General features: G+C 39.7%; 1 protein-coding gene and 1 long non-coding RNA gene across 4 annotated transcripts in view; one reads left to right on the forward strand and one right to left on the reverse strand.

The window, feature by feature from the left end:
• Positions 1–18760, forward strand: part of EXPH5 (exophilin 5) — a 37821-nt gene extending 19061 nt beyond the window's left edge. Inside the window, exons 3-7 of one of the 3 annotated variants that reach the window (XM_039718554.1) lie at positions 3330–3474; positions 8077–8125; positions 9671–9797; positions 11363–15075; positions 15553–18760. In XM_039718554.1, the coding sequence (XP_039574488.1) occupies positions 3330–3474; positions 8077–8125; positions 9671–9797; positions 11363–15075; positions 15553–16650 (5132 nt within the window). In that variant the 3' untranslated portion in view covers positions 16651–18760. Of the gene's footprint in view, positions 1–3329; positions 3475–5201; positions 5476–8076; positions 8126–9670; positions 9798–11362 lie in introns of those variants that run through there. The other 2 variants (XM_039718551.1, XM_039718553.1) reach the window with 2 other exon arrangements.
• On the reverse strand, positions 3353–5046 carry LOC120506691. The gene is made up of 3 exons (XR_005628574.1): positions 4975–5046; positions 4715–4796; positions 3353–3479 (listed from the first exon to the last, which is right to left on the reverse strand). It is a non-coding gene; the product is annotated as an uncharacterized LOC120506691 (long non-coding RNA).
• Positions 18761–19632: the final 872 nt, after the last annotated feature.

The following is a 19632-nucleotide window of genomic DNA, read 5'->3' on the forward strand; positions in this document are numbered from 1 at the left end:
GGTATGCTGGCCCCAGCTGTGTCCCTCCTGCCTCCTTGTACACCCCCAATCCACTCGTTGATGGGATGGGCTGAGAAGCAGAAAAGCCTTGGCTCTGTGTAAGCCCTGCTCAGCAGTAGGAAAACATCCCTGAATTATTAACACTGTTCTCAGCACAAATCCAGAACATAGCCCCATATTAGCTACTATGGAAATAATTATCACAGCCAAACCCAGAACATTCTTTACTCCTTATTCCATGCCATTTACATCACTCAGATCCCACACTCTTCAGAATATCACCATTAACCACCCCATTGCCTTCACCTTGCCTCTGCTCCAGCTTAGACTTACACATATACTGCAGTGTCTCAGGGGTATACCTGCTCCAAGTAGAGCCATAGTCTCTCCAGGGATACAGCTGCTGTGGTATGGACTTATCCACAGCCCCAGTCCATCTGAGATGTGCCTTTTCCAGCATGGCCTCCTCCATGGAGGATGCCTTCACAATGCCTTCAGAAATGCACCTACTCCAACGTGGCTTTACCCATGGCTGCAGTCCCTGCAGGGGAGTACTTGCTCTGTTGTGGGCTTATCCATGGCCACACACTTTGAGGTTCTCCAGCATGACCACATGCACAGCCACAGATTCTTTGAGGTGTATACCTCAAAGAATTATTCTTGGTCACAAAATTCCTTCAGAGGTACACCATAACCATGGCACATAACCATTCTGCCAAGAAGCACTAGGCTCTAATTTACAGCCTGGCAAGAAAGCCCCATGGCAAGCACTGGAGCCTGTCATTTAATAGCTAAACAGTAAGAAAGTGACATTCAGTCTAGCACATTCCACTGAGACCTGGTGTTATCTCAAACACTTCCAGCCTAACACTGGGTATCCTAAAGGACTCTTTAGTTTAACTCCAGCCATGAACTAAGCACCACCCAGTGGCTCATTCACCTGATCCCCATCAGGATGGGCAGGAGGCTGAAAGTGAGAGAACTCATGAGTTGAGACAGTCTCATAGATAAAGGATAAACCTTGCACATGAGGAAGCAAATAAAAAAATTACGTCACCACTTTCTGCAGGCTGGCAAGTGTTCAGCTGTCCCCAGGAAAGCGGAGCTCCATCACGCACAATGGTTGCTTGGGAACACAAACACTGTCACTCTGAACATCCTCCCTTCCTTCTTTCCCCCCCAGCTTTCTATGCTGAGCATGGTGCTGTGTGGTCTGGAATGTCCCTTGGCTCAGCTGGGGTCAGCTGTCCCAGCTGTGTCCCCTCCCAGCTCCTTGTGCACACTGAGCCTACTTGCTTGTAGGGTGGGGTGAGAGGCAGGAAAGGCCTTAACTCTGTGTTACTGACACTACTAACTCTGTGTTCAGTCACTGCTCAGCAGTGACTGAAACATCCCTGTGTTACTGACACTGCTTCCAGCACAAATCCAGAACACAGCCCATGCAAACAGCTATGGAAAAAATTAACTATATCAGCCAAAACCAGCACAAAAAAATTTGGTTTTGCCTAGTTTTCTTAAAAAACTAAAAGCACCTAAATGACATGTGGAATAAGTAGATGAGTTTGGGTGAGAAAAGTTTGACCACACCAGTGGAAAACTTTTCCTGGTAACACTAGGCTAAAGGCATGCTAGGGTGAGTGTCAAAGCCTGAAAAGTTGGCCTGACCAGGAAGCAATTTTTTGAGATCTTATTTCATAGGTTCTGATGCCCATCCAAAATCAACATGCCCAAGAAACATGGTGTCTCTATAAAAAGCATGGTACTCTTACTGTCTTTCATCTTCCATCCAGATAGTTCTCATGCATAATATATGCTTTTATTCCATTCACACTTCTTCATGTTTTTCATTGACCTCCTCCTATTTGTACTTCACAGCAACTGGAAGCAGAGTCATGTATTTCAAAAAGAAAAGTGAAACCTTAAACATTTTCCTCATACTACAGAACTGCACAGAACAGATCTCAGTCTTTCCTGACCTTTTATCCCCAACATCCCCTCTAGTCCTCAGCTACCTACTATTTTTCTCTTTCAGAGATGGTCTAATTGACTAAACTCTGTGTAATTGTTCTCTGGCATTTAACTTTGAAAGCACCTGTTTCTAGTTCAGATCTGAAGGAGGGCTTGTATGCCTCAGAGGCTTGTCTGATATTTCCAACTGTATAAGTTGGCTAAATAAAAGATCCTACTTCTATCTGCAAGCCTTGCTGTGTCTATATCTGTAGACATCCTGGCTATGGCAGTGCTATTAGGACTCTCTTGATGTCACCTGCATTGTCAAGTCAATGCCACCAAGAGATCAGGCTCTGAAAGGGTAAAGAACGAGGCATTTTGAAGGACACAGAGATTGTCACTGGAGGGAAAGCCACGTATACACATGAGATTTAAATCACATTACATGAATTGTGCACTTAATTTTGGAAAATGTCCAAAATGCTGCACCTTACTATCGTTACAAATGACAGCCCTAATTTCTGGGTTTGCTTTTTCCTACAGTCATTGGATAAGCTATTTTCAGGCTATTGTATTGTTTCAGGCGTGTGTTGCTTTAAATGGAAAAAAAAATAATGCCTTATCCTGAGTGACATCTTGTTTCCTTATGTCCTCCAGTTCACTGTGGTGTGGTGCAGATTGTGCCCTTTCTTTCCCTTTTCTCTAAGTGATACTCATCCTCCACCAAATGCCAGCTGCTTTTTACAGGCAGACTGAGTTTATGTTCCATTTGAAGAAAACAAGTCATAACCTTTCCAAAGAAATCATTCACGGTAACTTGCACTGAAAATACAGATGTGATATGCAATTTGTAGCAGGAAAAAAAAAGTACTCCATGTGGCCACAGGAATTCCATGTAAGGAAATCTATGATACAGAGGACATGTTAGTTTGAGTTGGTGTTATGACATTACAGTCAGTTAGGTCATTGTATATTCTGGGTTGTCACATTTATATTTCTTACAAACATAAAAAGAAAGCGAGTAATGATTGTGGGTGCCTCAATTTTCAAATGTTTGATTTGCCTGTATTTTAAAACAGATATGATTTTCAAGAAATTGAGTTCTGATTACTTTGTGAAAATCAGCCTCATGTATCTCACATGCATCACCCAAAACAAATAATACATTTTGAAACTTTAGACCTGTTTATCTTTCTGTCATCTAGTTAGTCATTATAAACCAGTATGTCACATTGTCTGTCCAAAAATGTCAAAACTGGATTTACCTGACATAAAAGGTAAGCAAAAAAAATTGTTTATGGAGACATAACATTTATGTATATTTTAATACTGTCTTTATTAAGAACTCGAAACAAATCTCCTTTTTATCACATTTTTAGATCATAAAGAAATAAACATGTCGTCCCGCACAAATCCTCAAGCACAAAAGAACACTTCAGCTTCCTTTCTGGGATTCAGATCACCTTTTGCTTGGCTTTCCTCTTTTAGAAGATCAAGGAAAACCCAGACTCAGAAGCAACCACGGTGAGCTATAATCAGAGCATACATTATTTCCAGCTTTAGAAAAGTATATTAATTGTTCTGTGGTTTAAAGCAAAGTTAAAAATTTTTAGAAAATGTTGTTAAATTATTTTTTCAGTCTCTTGCTTTTTACATCATTGGGAAGATTGGGATTTTACTAGGTCCTGTAATGAGAGATTATCTGTATTGTGTCAGAAGAAAGAGTCAAGTCACAAGTAGTAGGTAGACTCTCTTGGCTAAACTTATTTTGCTCAGGTTTTGCATAAAGACTTAAAGTATATGAAAGACTGTAGATTTAGGAGCAGCTGCATCCTGTTTCATTCCCTCTCAAGAGGACACAGTGTAAGGTGCATGGGGATCTGGTGCCCTATGGCTGTGATACAATAGGAAAGCATAGCTCTCCCAAGTCATGGCAGAGAGTACCGGCCCCAGGCAGCTCTATGCATCAGTTCCCACCATTTCTAGCCCAGAGGCAGCTTAGAGGCAGCCCTGCAGCTTTAGCTCCAGCCAGGCAACCCAGACGGCTCTTAGTCCTTTTGCCTTCCATGCTTTGTCGGTGCTTTGGATTCTGTACTTGGGTTTGCTTTGGTTTCCTTTGGTTTTTGAATCTGAACCAAAGTTGGTCTCATACACAGCTCTCGAGCTGCTGTTTGAAGAGCATCCTTCTCCTTTGCATTCCCAGGGATGAAGCTGCTGTTCAGAGGAAAAGGGGTGGGGGAAGCTACAGTCAGGCTGGTGAGGCTGCCTGATCTCTCTTAACTTTTTTCCTGTGTGGCCATATGTCAGCAACAGGTGAATGAAGTCTTACTATTCTTGTGTGCATCTCAGGGTAATGCTTGGGACTGGCAATCACAGGTAGAGCTGCATTGTGCAGTGCTGTGAAAACTAAGTATAAAGGTGCAAGATCTTTGGTACAAAAAGCCGATTTTCACTCAGTGAGTCTCAGACTAGTATTCTGGTCTGTGCCTGGGGCTCCCTGCTGGCATGATGGCAAGACAAGGAACAGATGTAATAAACAATGACAGGGAATGCAAGCCTCTAAAGAAATTATGATTAGTCAGATACGTAGGTTTTGTAACAGAGCAGCTTGCTATTGTGAAGTGTTTGTATCAAAGCAGGAGATTTAAGGAGAGGTTTAAGTAGAGGCTGTGAGGTTAGCTTTGTGGATTTTCACTAGTAACAATTCTCTTACATAACAACACAACACAGAAAAAGAATATGCAATGTTAACACTGCTCCATACCTGTCATCTTCTCCTTCTTCTTTCTTGTGACCTGGTAATGCCCCTTATCCTGGAACACAGAAATGCTGGGCCACAGTCTTCCCTGAAGAATAAAGGGACACTTGTGTAACTGAGAATCAGATTTCAAGGGTGCTTTACCCTGGTGCACAGCGAGGTAGCCAATGCACACATGAAGGTCGAGGCTTTGCTGTAGAATCTAAGACTGAAATGATTTCTTAATTTAAGAAGGCAAAAAAAAAAACCAAACAAACTGTGCCTACTCATTAGATCAGCTTTTCTCATGTGTGTTTATCTGGCTTTTCCATGGAAAATCTATCGTATCTCAGGCTCAGATGCCTTTGATTTCTGACCGAGCATAACTTGAAAAATAAACAAGTCAATCCTGACGTGTAACTGAGCTGATTGCTACATTTTCTAGTCACGCCTCTCTGTTGAAAACTTCCCCCACCCTCTTCTAGGTGTTGCCGTGGCATGTGGTTTGCTTTATGCATAGGCAAAGCACTGAAACAGTCTGCCTCTCACCAGGTAGAGTTATTTTGGAGCGCTAGTGAAACACTATAGGACGCAGCTCTGTAAATCCTTAAGTAATCCTAACTGGCAGAAGCTTTTCAATGGCTAAACATTAATGGCTGGTTAGAGGGTCCTTTCAGTTCTGGAGAGACAGTTTCGGCAGCTGCGGTGGTGTTCTACTGTGAGAATAAATTATGGATACTGCAGGAAGGAGTGCGCTCACATGGACATACAGAAGATGCTAATAAAAGGTTTGTAACTGTACTCTGAAGGCAGTTTGATCACTTTTGGTTCAAAGGTGTCAGCGTTCTTGAATTCATCCTTACTATTTTCTATGTATGTAAGTGTGATTCATCCTGGATGAAAATGCTGTTTAATTGTGTTTTCAGCATATGTGAGTTATGCGTTTGGTTTTTAGTTGGCTTTTTACGTAGTACCAATAAGAATGGTATTGAAGAAAGTGGATTATACTGACATTAGACAGCTTGGTGGTAGCCTGGAGAAGACAGGTGCCTTTCCTCTGTGGAAATACTAATTCACAGAAGATTTTAATTCATGGATTTTCATTATTGTTACCAGTAGTGATAGTCATCTTTTACTTTTAATCTTCCATTTGATTGTCATAAAAAGATACATATGTATGTAAGTGGAAAAGTAGAAAATATAATTTCTCATTTTCCATACTGAGGAGTAATTTCCAGATAGCAAATATTTCTGAACTTGAACATAATTTTTGCTTCTTTCCTGTTTATGAATAATAGACAATATTTACAAATATGTGTATATGCATTGTGTGTAAAATAATACAAACATTGCTCAGTGTCATTAACCAAAAAAGAAACTGAATTACTCTTTCCTAAAATTAGGCAATATTTCTCTGAAAGTAAGAAAAACTTTACTTTTGAAATGCTGGAAAAATTAAAACAGTTCATAGAAACTAATAAGGCAGTTTGGGAAATAGAGAGATTGGCATAAAGAAAATATTAAAATAACCTCATCAGTGTAAGTTAGCAGGGAGAAAAATAAAGCAGGATGCAATGAGCAGTTATTTCTAGAGAACAGTGGCAATAAAGACACAGATGAATTTAGAATAGTGCCAGAGGTGCAAATGAAAATTTAAATTTTGCCTAGACTATCAGAAGACATTTGTAACTAATATGACTACTTCACGTAGGTTCATTGCAAGGAGCAATTAATACAACATCAAGTGGGGAGAGCTTTGTGCTCTTGGGCTTTGCCAAAGAGTGGCTTTGCACAGTAAAGCTGAAGAAGAAAGCTTCTAACAAAGCTTTTGCATTTTCGTTATGCATATAAGTAAAACTATGATAACTTGCTAAGCCACAGGATTTTACTGAACTTAATTTTCAGGAAATCATTGTAAAAGCTCTGAAATGTAAGTTTCGTTCTTAATTTGTTTTAGAAGCATTAAAACACAACTTTATTTAAGTTTAAAGGAAAAGCTACATACATTTCTAAGTTCTGGTTCTGTCAACTTCATTCAAAGGGGGAGGTAACCCCCTGATTTAATGGCTGTTTTTATTCAGAGTACAAGGAAAAACTAGGAATTTTAGATTCAGACTGTCTAGCCGAATCCTAAGCCCGCTGAAGTCAACAGGCTTGTTTGGTTTCAGTTGGACCCCATGTCAGAGAGGAATCCTGGTTTTACAGTTCACAATTACAGAAGCAAAAACAAATTGCACCTTTCAACTGTTCTTCCCTGCCTGCAAGCACATTGCAAACAAATGACAAAGCACTTCAGGAGGAAAGGCTGGGCCACAAAGAACTTGCCAACAAGCCGGTTTATACTTGCTGTTGAAGCACAATAAAGTAGTCTACCTGAGCACAGGGAGGCTTTAAGAGCCTAAGAACAAGGTCATTCAAAAAGACTTTGAGACAAACAGGACTGAGCAGAACCATCTTTCCCTACTTCATTTTCTCCCAAGAATTAACTTCCTGGGAAAAAAACAGTTTCTGAGACGAGGAAGAATTGGCAATCAGCACAGGCTGAACAACATTTCCTTCAGGGCTTTTGAAGGGACTGGGTTTGCTTAGTTGTAAAACAAGGATCTGCAGACTTGAATAGACTCGGTGACGTCTAGTCCTGTTCTTGTTTCTTTCATTTATTTTGTATTTGTCTGCAAGTCACCCCATCAAACAGAGTACTTTTTTTGTTCGGGGCTTCTCGGCTTGTTCTAACCACTGCATTACTCATGGACGCTCGAGCCAGTACTCTGCCAAGCCCTTGCAGCCTTAAATAGCTTAGGAAAGCAGATGAGCCTTCTACCATGTCTTAAAAATTGGTAAATAAAGGCTGTTTTGGGTGAATAGCTGAAGGTTCCAAAGTTCAGACCCAAACCAATCTGCTGTCTGTCTCTCCTCCTTTGCAGGGACAGAGCACAGCTCTATGTCTGAGTAGGGTAAAACGAAAGAGAAAAACAATAGAACTGCAGATGCAAACCAGTCAGAACTTAACAAGTATATAACTTAGGCTATGACTAGTACCTACTAAATTATTGTTGTTTGGAAAAAGAATGAATACCATCGTACCATCATGCTGGATTGAAACAGCTGTGTTGCAGACACTGAGATGTCAGTGGGTTGAGTTCATTTTTGGCTGTGCAGTTATGAAGTTTGCAAGCTGACAAGGCCAAACTGAATGGTACATTTTCTGAGCACTTTATTTTTGTAGGATATTGGCAGGGGGGAGGTAAGGATGAATTCTTCATAGAGCAAGTTTTTTTTCAGATGCTTCTCAATAGTTGTTAAAATGAGAAGCTGCTGGATATTTGCTACCTGATGAAATTACAGCAAGTTTGTTTTCAAAACCAACATTTAAATCCCTCTGCCTACAGATATGACAGTTCTGCTAGCCCACCCTCAAAAGTGGAAGAAATGGCAACGGTAAGTAGCTTATCCATTTCTTGTCTGCAATGTTTGTGCAATTTTTCAAAAAGCAGTCCCCTTGGTGTAGGGTGTTGCTTTAACATATGTTTAAATAGTATTCTTGCACTTCTTGCTTTAAATGTTGAGTAAAATGTTTGCGTTGTGAACTTGTTCCATGCAGTAGACTGAGCTTGTCTGTTAAAATCCAAAGCTTTCCTAGCTAGGACATCTAGCTCTGCTGGATTTCAGTTCTCTCATAATGACAGAATAATTGCATGGATATTTTCCTAGGTCAGGACCTTCACATATCTTGGCAACTGTAACCAACCTGTAAATAGATCAAAACTCACACTAAACAATAATCTAGTATATTTACTTTGTTTCATTTCATTTGTACAAGAATGAAAAAGAGTAGCTGGCCTGGGCAGGCAGTAATCTAGAACCTCTTGTGCAACATTTCCATGCACAGAGTTACCATGTAAATGTAAATTTTGAAGTAGGAATTTGTTGGGGTTTTTTTGGATGGATGGATGGATGGATGGATGGATGGATGGATGGATGGATGGATGTTCCATTCTATAACACAAGCTCATTTTAAGGATAAAACAGATTTATTTCTGATGTAATTTAAGTGCATGCTGTTGAAATATCAGATTTTCTTCCAAGGATTATATTTTCTATCTTAATTATTTTATTACCCTGTATTACTAACATGTTTTTCCTCATCTTCAACTGGGTGGTATAACCAAGGTATACAGTGTATAATCAAAGCCACAGAGGATGTAAACTGGCCACCTCCCTTCTCTCATATTTCAAAAACAAAGGGATAATCTATATTAATATATGACTGAGCAAAGATCTTATCACAGAATCCTATCTGTTATAGAAACATATTATATAAAGATATAGATAGGTGAGTAAAATATTATGAATATGATGAACAAAAGAAGTAGTAGGGTGGGCTTTTTTGAAAAAAGGAGGAAGAGTTTCAGCTGAAATAATTCAGCAGTTAAACAGTTGTCTGCACTTCCACCATCTGAGACTGTGAGCTTAGAGAAAAATGGGTGGGATAGAACCTCTCAGTTTAACATGTCATCCAAACACAGATGGGGAATAGGATGACATTTTCCCCACTTTTACCACTAAATGCTGTCTTCCTATAAGAAAATGACAGTAGTGTTAAATTATTAAATCTCTGTTGGGAGGTCAGTGGGTGAATTTTAAAATACAGTGGTCAAGGAAGAAGTAATTGTGGAAAACTAAATTGAGAGATATAATGCAATAAGGATGCATTAGGATAAAATAAGTAAACTATTCCCTTATGCAAAACATGCTACAGGATGAGGACAAGATGAGTAATTCTCCTTATTATATGTGTAGAAGTCTATAAACTGTATGCAATTTTACAACCCTCAGTTGTGTATTTTAATAATACTTTATTTAATGGACTGACAGAGTTTGCTCACCTCTGGAATTTGTGACACAGCTTGTGATGCGATATGTGAAATGTGATTTGAACCCACATGTAGAACTAAAACCAGGTTACCTTACAATTTTTAACAGGCTGAAATGTGTAATTCCCCAATGCCAGCTGAAACAAGTGGTCATTCTTTGGATACAAACCAAAATGAAACAATGGAGAAAAGTACACTGGAATGGAATGAACAGCTAGAGAAGGAGATTTTCAGTGGTAAGTGTGTGTCCTTATTTCAGTATTGCTTGATAGTATTGTTACCAGAAATTACTGTGGTTTAAGAGAATTTTCTGCAAAAGCACAGGCTGTAAAAAATGGCTCATTTCTAGCAGAGTGGCTACTTTTTGTTGTCTTTGTCTGACAGCAGAATGTCTACTGCAGCACTGATTTCAGGAGATGTCAGTGATCACTCTTAGAGTGCATTTAATCTCATACTGGTACAGTTCAGAAGAATCCCACGTAACTGTGCACAGTTGTCTCTGCTGTTTCTGCCAGGAGCCCATACTGTACCCCCTCAGATGCAGACATATGGTTACATGAGAATTGCATCTTTCCTGCATCCATAATTTTGATTGTGATGAATTATTTGGCCTGGTTTTATAAACTGTAAAGCTACAAACTGCAGAAGCAAGAGGCATTATGGCATTCAGTGAGTTTTCTGGGAGCCTTTTTATACCCCCAGTCAAGAGCTGCAAGTTCTTTTTCAGCTTGGCTCATGTCCTCCCAATGGAAGATTCAGAAACAACTCCTCTTTTTCTTGTTCTAAGCTGGGTTTCTCAGGAGTCTTCTATTTTGTGTGCTGAAGAAAAACTTAGGAAAAATGGAGAATTTTAGTACCTTTGGATCATATTTACTTCCAACTATACATATTTATCCACGCTTTCTTATGCTTTGGTAGTGTTAGCACAGGTCTATAATGACTGATCACTCAGTCTTATGTATTTAAGTGGTTTAGGAAATTCTGTAACAAAACAATCATATCCATTGTATGTTATTTGTAGTATTTTGAAAATAGCAGAATATAATTAGCAAAGGCATAATTGCTTTTGACAATAAAAATAGTTTTAATACATTGCTATCAGTCTTCTGACTGAATATCTTGGTTAATTGAGCTTCATAGTGTTTAATTCCGGTTCATGAGGCTGCCTATATATATTTATATAAATACATATTTCTTGCTAGATTGAATCACAGCTTCCTAACTATTTAATTACCCTTTCTTATCCAGAAAATGCCATTTTCAGTGCTCATACAATCCAGAAGAGAACTTATTTTACTAATGAAATAAACAGTGGACATGCCAAACTATTGAATATGCTTGGTTGATGGTTTGCAGGATCCTGTTTTCTTATAGTTATGTCATAACTGTGTTTGGCGAACACAGAGAAAGGTCTGTGTTTGCCTAGTGAAGTATTTTCAGGGATTTTTTTGCTTAGAGATTATATTTGGAAGGTTTACGCACACACACACTCACATACAGTGAGTGAGGGCTCAGACTACAAATTGTTTTGTTTTTCTTTTAAATGGCATAAAGATTAACATTTACATAAAGAGCAGTCATGGAGGAGAGCATTTTTTTTCTTGTAGTCATAATGGGTGACTACTGAAAAGTCCTATGGAGGAAGAATGTGTGGTTTGGGAAGGGTTTTGAATGCTGAGAAGCTGACTCCTTTTAAAGCCAGTTCTGATTATTAATGTAGTACATGAAACATTTTAACATAAGCAGTCAGAAGATTATTAAAGAAAACAAAACCAAGTATCTTTTTTTTTTCCCTGTGCAGTTCTAAGTGATCTGGATGACCAGCTGGCCCAGGAACAAACCCAAGACCCTTTGGACAGGATCGTTTCTACAAGCAGTGCATCAAATGTCCAAAGTAGTAGCGCATTCCCTACTTCAAAGAGGCAGACTGTTAGTAGGGGGCAACAGAGAAATGACTGGAGTGACATGCCTAGCACATTCTTCCCAGATGGAATGAGAACACTAAGGGCCAAAGATGAACACAAGATTTTCATCAGACCAAGGAAGTTACACAGTGCATATATAAACTGGCACCAAACAGCCTTTCAGGAAGATTGCAGTTATGGTGATGCAGTCGACGGAAATCCTCGTCTGCACCGCAGGAGGCTCTCTGCGGTTTCTTTTGGGCGCTCTTCGGAAGGGAGCTTATATCCCCCCTCCATAACACACAACAGTGGATTTAGGCACAAGGCTTGTATGAACAGGGATACAGCTGGCAGAAGTTACTCTGTGTGCTCCCTTCGGAGATGTCCATCATCAGTATCTTCTGATCAGCTCTCAGCATCTAGTTTACAGCATCCATTGGCAAGAGAGAGCAAGAATGGTTTTGTACCAAGGTTTGGTCGACAGAACCCAAAGAGAATTCCTCTGTCTTCCATTGTATGGAACAACACACCAGACTCTTCAGAACAAACTCCAGAAACAATGTTTAGAACTCAATCACTTATGGAGTTTCATGCTACAGACCGTGGTAGATATCCCAGCTCTTTACAAGAAACTAAGAAATACCCAAGTTACCACTCAAAACACCACTACAGAAGATCTATTTCAAGCAGTAATTGCTTCAGTAGAGTTAGTTGCCCTGACAAAGCTACTTCTCCATTGCCCTTTGATAACTGGGAAAACTATCCTTTATATAAATCAGAAAATAATCTCTCTAGATCCTACTATGGAGACACCTCTCCTCATAGGAGGTTGTATGCAAACCAAAAAAGTTCTTATGGAAGAAAAGACAGCTATCCTTCTTGGGCTGATATTCCTCAGTGTTACAGTGATGATGTGTTTATTTCCCCTGATGCCAGCTTTGAAACATTTATGGCTAATTTAAATGACCAGCAGTGGGCACATGCAAAGAATGCCAAATTTGGTTCACAGCGCCTGCAGAATGATTTTCACATGTACTCTCCAGAAAATACAAGTATCAAAAGGATGACAAGAAGTGCAAACAGAAATTTTTCAGAATTCACTGAGGGCTGTCAGCCTTGGCTAAGTTGTACCTCTTCTGTTTCTTCATCTGGTATCAGAACTGATGAGTCAGTCTTTCCCAATTCAAAGGACCAACCAGAACCTACAAGACTGAACAGGAATTCAGTTGTTGTTACCCAAAGGAGTACAAAGGCAGACTTTACACACCTGGAAAAGGCTGAAGGTGTGAAACAGCCAGGTGAAGACACACTGTTACCATCAGTTCCTCAACAAGCAGATACAAGCTACATCAATGCTTCTGCCATGTGGCAAAGAGATGTATCTGTCTTTAACACAATGACATCAAAGAGACAAGCCCAAGCCACTGCCAGAGGAGATACTGCAAAAATTTATACATCAAATGCTGATAAAAGAAATGTAGAAATGAAGGAAAATGACTGCCCACCCAACAGTGTGTTCAGTCAGCCTCCCTGTATTTTGCCAGCTGATGGGAGCAGGAAGGAACCTTTTTTTCCAAGTCAGAAAGAATGGGAGCATAATCTGCATTATGCAGCACAAAGAGAGAGCATCAAACAGGATACCTGGAATGCAGAAGCCCTTCACAAAGCTTCTCCAAAGAGACAGTCCGCACTACTGAATGTTACTTCTGCTCTATCCACTGAAAAATTAGCAAACTGTCAAGGCATGTTGTCCTGCCCTCCTGAGCTCTCATCTAGTTTCTCACAAAACTCTCCACAAGCACTTTCTCATAAAGACAATGCTAAATGCTTAGGAACACTAACTAGCTCTTCAGTAAATAGCACTGTTACTGAATCTCGAGCAGAAGGGGGGAAAACAGCTGAAGTGAGTAGGACAAGTGTTAGCAAAGAGATTTCACAGAAAACACTGCAAAATGCAAGCACTTCAGTTACTAAGGACTGTAATGGACAAGTTACTACTAGTTCTCCACGAAATGGAAATTCTGGAAATATTTATATGCATGGCTTTGATGGAGAACCCAATACCTCTGAAAACAGTTTAAGTTATTTTTGCCTTGAAAAAGGAACTGAAAAAATGAGGACTACTTCACCTTGTATCAGAAGGTTTCACAAGCAAGACAGCTCACTAAGACATAGCAGTAGCTCTAGCATTACTGGGTCCCCTGGCAGAAACAGCTCCAAATCTTCTGATCCCCTTGTTATTTATTACACTTTGCCTAGAAAATCAGCTAGCATTGCTGGTAGTATTATGTCAGAGACACCCATCTCTTTACCTAGAGAAAGCAGAACAACATACGATTGTTTAAGGTCTGAAACTCTGCATAGAGCTGACACCTCTTATTCTAATCAAAGAGATGTGTCTTGTTTAGACCCAAAATGTTCCTTTTTAACATCAGCATCATTAAATGCTACTACAAGTAACAAAGATTACCACAGTCCTTTAACCAAAAGTAGTAGTGATTCAGTAAGTAGCAGTACATCAGTTGATCTGAGAGACAGATGTAAGCATCTAAGTAGAAGAGAATCCGCTGTGTTTTCAGATTATAAGGAAGGGGGAAATTTTTTGCAGAAATATAAAACCACAAGCACATTTACAGTTTGTGTTGATGAAGATCATGTCAAGTATCATGAACTAGTTTCAATTTATTACACACTACCACGGAGGCATTCAAAAACATTTTGTAGCCTCTTTAGAGATAATTCAGAGGATGCAGATTTATCTTGTCCCAAAGAAACTGATCAGTCACCAAGAATACAAAACAAGAAAAATGAAGGTCATGTGAGTTTAGCAAATGTTTTTTCCCCTACTACTTCAGAAAAAGAGGTGTCTTCATATTCTTCTGACCAACTATCTTCAGTTCTGGTCACACCTCAGAATTTAAGAACTGCTATTGATAGTGAAGAAGAGAATTCTCATTTATCCCCTAGCTCTGAGAAATCAGTGAGTGTGGTACCTAACAAGAAAGATAATTCAGCATGTCTTCCATTAACAGAAAATGTACTTTCTGATGTGGTGACAAAAGAAATTTCTTTTGGTGGCCCACAATCCACTGCAATAGTGGCTAAGTCAGGTAAGGCCGTTTCTGATGCTTCAAGCAGCCAAAAGGCAGAAATGCATGTAAAAGAAAAGAAAGAAACTTTACAAAGAGCCACACCACTAATGTCCACTTTATCAACCCCTCCCAAGCCAGCCAGACATTTAGAGAAGCCTTTATATTCTAATTCAACGAATAAAAATATTGTACAGAAAGGAAGCTCTGAAACTTGCTCTCAGCCCCCAAAAGTGAACAAGAAAAATCTGAACAGTTTATTCCTCCGCTCCAGAGAGAAGAGTTCCCTGGGAAGGAGTGGTAACACAGAGCATGCTGATGTGCCACTTACTCCTGTGGAAGATATGTACAGGGATAGTGCCCAAGTTAAACAGAGAGCAGATGTCCTACGCCGAACCACCCCTCTTTGTAATAATAAATTTAGTGGGCTGCAGTCAAGGGCTGACAGTTCAAGAAAAAAAGAGAATGGTTCAAACTTTTGTAGCAAAGTGCTTCCAGAGTCTCCAAGCAAAACATCTGAGGTAAGCACAGCTTCCAGTGCTGATCCATTTCTTCAGCTAGACAGAGTGGCTAGCACAGATACAGATGAAGTAAAGAATTCAAAAATTAAAAAAGAGGAAAACTCACAGAGTTCTCATATGGGTAAGGTTTACAGTGGTTTTCAGGAATCAGAGAGGTGTAATGAGGGCAACCTGAACATTAAAGATAAAGTCCCCAGGGTTACACAAGATCAGAACATAACACAGAGTGCAGAAGAGGAGAGCAAGCTTCTCTCCGACTGCACAAGAGACAAAGTCAAAGATATAGAAAAAAGGAAAAACAGACCTTCAATTAAAAATAAATTGGCAGCTGTTTACAAAACAAGTCGCAAATTTTCAAGTAAAAATTTACCCCCCAAACCACACATAAGTAACATTTTTTCACAGAATGATGGAAGTGCTACTTCTTTAGAGGTCAACATGTCCCTTGACTCATTGATTTCAACGGATTCCCACCAGCCATTCCTGGAGTTGGACAATGAAAATCAGAATCACGGTCTGAACTCTGACAAGAATACTCCAAGACCAAGAACAACTGATAATAAGAAGACTGAAAATCAGAATGATCCTTCTTTGCTTGTTAACAGCAAAAGGAGGCCTTTTACAAGTTCATATACCCACAAGGAAGCCATCAGTCCTCAAAAAACTGCAGTGAAAGTGGAAAATAGGCCAAGACTCACAACCCTATTTCCAGATAAAGCAGTAACCACAAGAAATAAGAATTCCCAAACACTTGATCTCGGGTTAGAAAGCAAAAGCCGGCCCATTGCTCCCAGTGCTACTACCTCATACCCACTGGATGAAGAGAAAGGAAGAGCTAGCAGTCATACCTGTGCTCCTCCCTCGCTACTTTTAACTGACAAAAACTCCAACACCTATGTAAATAGCTGCTTGCAGGCAGACACATGTCCAGAGCAAAACCTGACTTCCCAGACAGTGCTTGGTCAGCGTCAAAATACCTCTCAGCCTGCTGCCTTAGAAAACGCTAACCTCAATAGCTATCAGTTGCGCAAGAGCCATGTGAAATGTCAGCGTGAGCGTCACCTCTCTGAGGGCATTTGTGCTCGAGATTCCCTTGAGACCTCTGCCTCAGGAAGCAATATTCTACCCAAAGATGGCATACATGGGAAGAGATTTAAATCTTACTCAGAGCTGTTGTCCTGTGATGAGAATGAAAACTGGGCGTCAGACGATGAGAAATGTTACAGCACTAGAAATTTAATGTATCCCTCTGTGGAATTTGGTATATTTGGCAAAGAGCAACAACTGGCTTTCCTGGAAAATATCAAGAGGTCACTCACAGAAGGGCGATTATGGAGACCATGTCTACTGAATAACCCTGGTGCTTTCAGAGATACAGAGAGCTCTTCAATGAACAGGGCTGAGCTTCTGAGCTCAAGTTCTGCTGGGAGCAAAATGTCATCAGCTGCCTCATCCCCCCGAGAGCTGACTGATACCTACGGGGAGGACCCAGCTGCCTACTCGGACTCAGACAGTGATACCACCACTGATGATGAATATTACCTAGATGAGATAGATAAAGAATCAGAGCTATGAAGGGACTGTGGTACTAAGAGGGCACAATAGCGTGGTAGTTTCTGGGCAGGCAAAAACATGTCAAATAGGCTGAGCCTGTTCTTGTGCTGCTATAAATTGGTACAGCTTCCTTAATTTCAAGGGAGTTAGTATGGTGTATTAGATGAGCATTTGATTTTTGTATTAAATGTGTGGCTTCACCTTTCCTGTTTCTCTTGACAAGGAAAAGCAATGTTAAAAAATCTTTTCCCCAAATAATACAAGGTAAACAGCTGTGGAGCATTGGGCAGTGTAAGTCCAGGGATGGCTTTCCTCTGAGTCAGCAAGCAGTAGTTAGGTTCCTGCCAGCTACGCAGTGCTGGAATGGATAAATTCTAGCTTGAGCTGCTTTTTCTTACAGAACTTAACAGAAAACCAAGAAGTTACTTTGCTGATAATTTGTTGTTTCTCCGATCTTCCGCATTATCAAACATGATAGTGCGAATCCTTCCCACTGAACAAATATCCTTACAAAATGAAACCTCTTAAATCTTTACAGCATATTCTACATGAATGTTCTTTTCCTGCATTCCTGGGAAGCACAGCAATAATTTCCCTAGTGGCATTTGTTCTGCTGTGCTATTGAGGCAGATTCCACACCAGGACTTTTCACATTGCAAGAGCAGTGAGCAATGTGAGTTGCAGAAGTACTTCTACTGTAGGAGAAACAGCTCCACATAGGACACATCACTGAGAAACTGACCAAAAGAAAGAAAGCTGAGCATGGAAATCTGCTTTCCAGACATGAAAGATTCATAACCAGCACAGCTTTGGTTACAGTTGACATGACTGGCTAGATTTCTGGTCTTAGAAACAGGTTAATTTGGATTAAAAGACATACACTTTTAACAATTCAAAATATAAAAATATTTAGCTTGTTGGTTTCCTGTATTAACCTCATCGGTTGAATCTTTAGTTGTCCTACCAATGGAAAAATAACCAAAACAGTTTGTGAGGTCCTAGAGTTCTGTAGCTGCTTCTGCTTGGCTGCTCTTGGGATGAGGCACGTGCAGCCACTGGGCTCCTTCAGGGCAGCACCCGGGGCAGCCTGACAGGGCACTTGGCTGGGGCACTGCTGCACCGTACAGACTGGGGGCTTTTTACATGCAAAGTAAATAAAAACTGTAAGAAAGGCGCTTTGGCCTTTGTTAAACTACAATCCCCTTTTGGTATTGTTCAGCTGTTTCTGCTGTGACCACAGTACTCTTCATCCTTTAGACTGAATGGGTGTAAACATGTTCCATTGGCTCTTCTTCAGCCACAACAACAATGTAGTATTATTACTCAGTAGCTAAAACTTGTCCCTGGCCATAAAATTTCTAAATAACCTTTGTTCTCTTTTTATGAAAAATCAGAAGTGGCTCACTGAGCCAGAAGATATATTTTAAAATAATTATACATTTTCTTCTGCTTTATTTCTTATTTCATATATGGTCTGAAATGATGGTCCATATTTTTATATGCTTTTTAATCCAATAAAATTTCTGTAGGACATAATTATATTTTTCTAACTTGAAGGACAGTATATTGGTATTTTAAAATAATATATTTTACACAAAGCAAGCAATGCTTGTATCACTGTCTACTCCACAAGAAACTAAAAGATGAAAATATTACAGTAGGTAAGAGGTATCCTTATTTTTTCATACTGTAAGCTTCGTTAAAGAAGTGGGTCTGTAGTTCAAATCTGTACTGATATATAAGTATCATGACTTTTTGCTGGGGTAATTTGTCTTTTGTTGTACATAGAAGGACTAACATAAACTGTATATTTATAGACAGAACTGATCTCTGCCACATGCCTGTTTCACAAGAATAAAAACATATGCTGACATAGGCAATGCTGGAAGGAGATGACTACTGTATAATTGCAGTCTTGTAAAAAGTGGTATTCTAAAGAGAAATTATGTTTTTCTGTAAATGTCTCTATTCTCGGTGTGTACAGGATTCTGTAGAGTAAGACAATAAAACCAGCTGACTATCTGTGCGGAATTTCTGCTGTTGTACATTTCTGCAAAATAAATTTATACAAAAATTTGGGATACCAGCCTACATAAGGTAAAGAATAATAAAAGAAATGTGTACAAAGGAAGTAAATGGTCATACCGTTTTTCTTGACTAGATGTGGATGGTTTAGAACATTTTTATTTGTAAATATTTTCTAACCATTCAACAGCAGTTGGATTAAGTCCTCACCTTGCAGACATAATTTTTTTTTCATTTGCTATGCTGTGTATGACAGGAAATCAGGTGGCTTGATTTAATGTAAGCAAGTAAAAACTGCTTTGGATTGTAAATTAGTAGTGGAAGACTGCAGCCTGTTGAGGATCTGTAAACTAAAATTTACACTGAATAACAGTATTCAAACAGTCAACTGCATGAGAACATAGGGAGAAATACCTTTGAATAGCAATCAGCTCCATTCAGTTTAGCAGAGCCAAATTTTGACACTTCCACTCTTCCAAGATTTTCTTTGGCAAAAATAAATTCTATAAATATTGATAATTTACAGCATTTTCACATTTCAAATGATTGGTTTGAAATAAATTCTGCATTTACATGAAATAATTATTGGCACTGTATTTGTTTTTCACATGCTGTGAATGCAGTAGACTATTAAAAAAAACCAAACCAGCATCTTAATATGGTTGCCAACATCATCAGGGTGCTGTTGGCCAGCAGAGCCATGGATTGAGCAGGGCAGGCAGCCTTGCCTGCAGCTGTAGCCAGCAGTCACAGCAGCTGCTGGGCTCAGGCAGGATGTGCTGCCTTCTCTTGTCCTGCCAGCTGACGAGTCTCCAGCACACAGAATAGTTTTCCATCCATAGTAGAATATTTACAGTAGATACATTAAACCCTTAGAGAGCCATGTGCCTGCAGCTTGCCTTGAGGTGCCAATACTCCACGTAGGGGCCAAGGGTAGTGTTTGATGAGTAGTTTTACAAGGTGATGAGCTCCACGTGA

Source organism: Passer montanus, unplaced genomic scaffold (genome assembly GCF_014805655.1).
Source record: "Passer montanus isolate IOZ18808 unplaced genomic scaffold, ASM1480565v1 scaffold4, whole genome shotgun sequence".
NCBI lineage: Eukaryota > Metazoa > Chordata > Aves > Passeriformes > Passeridae > Passer > Passer montanus.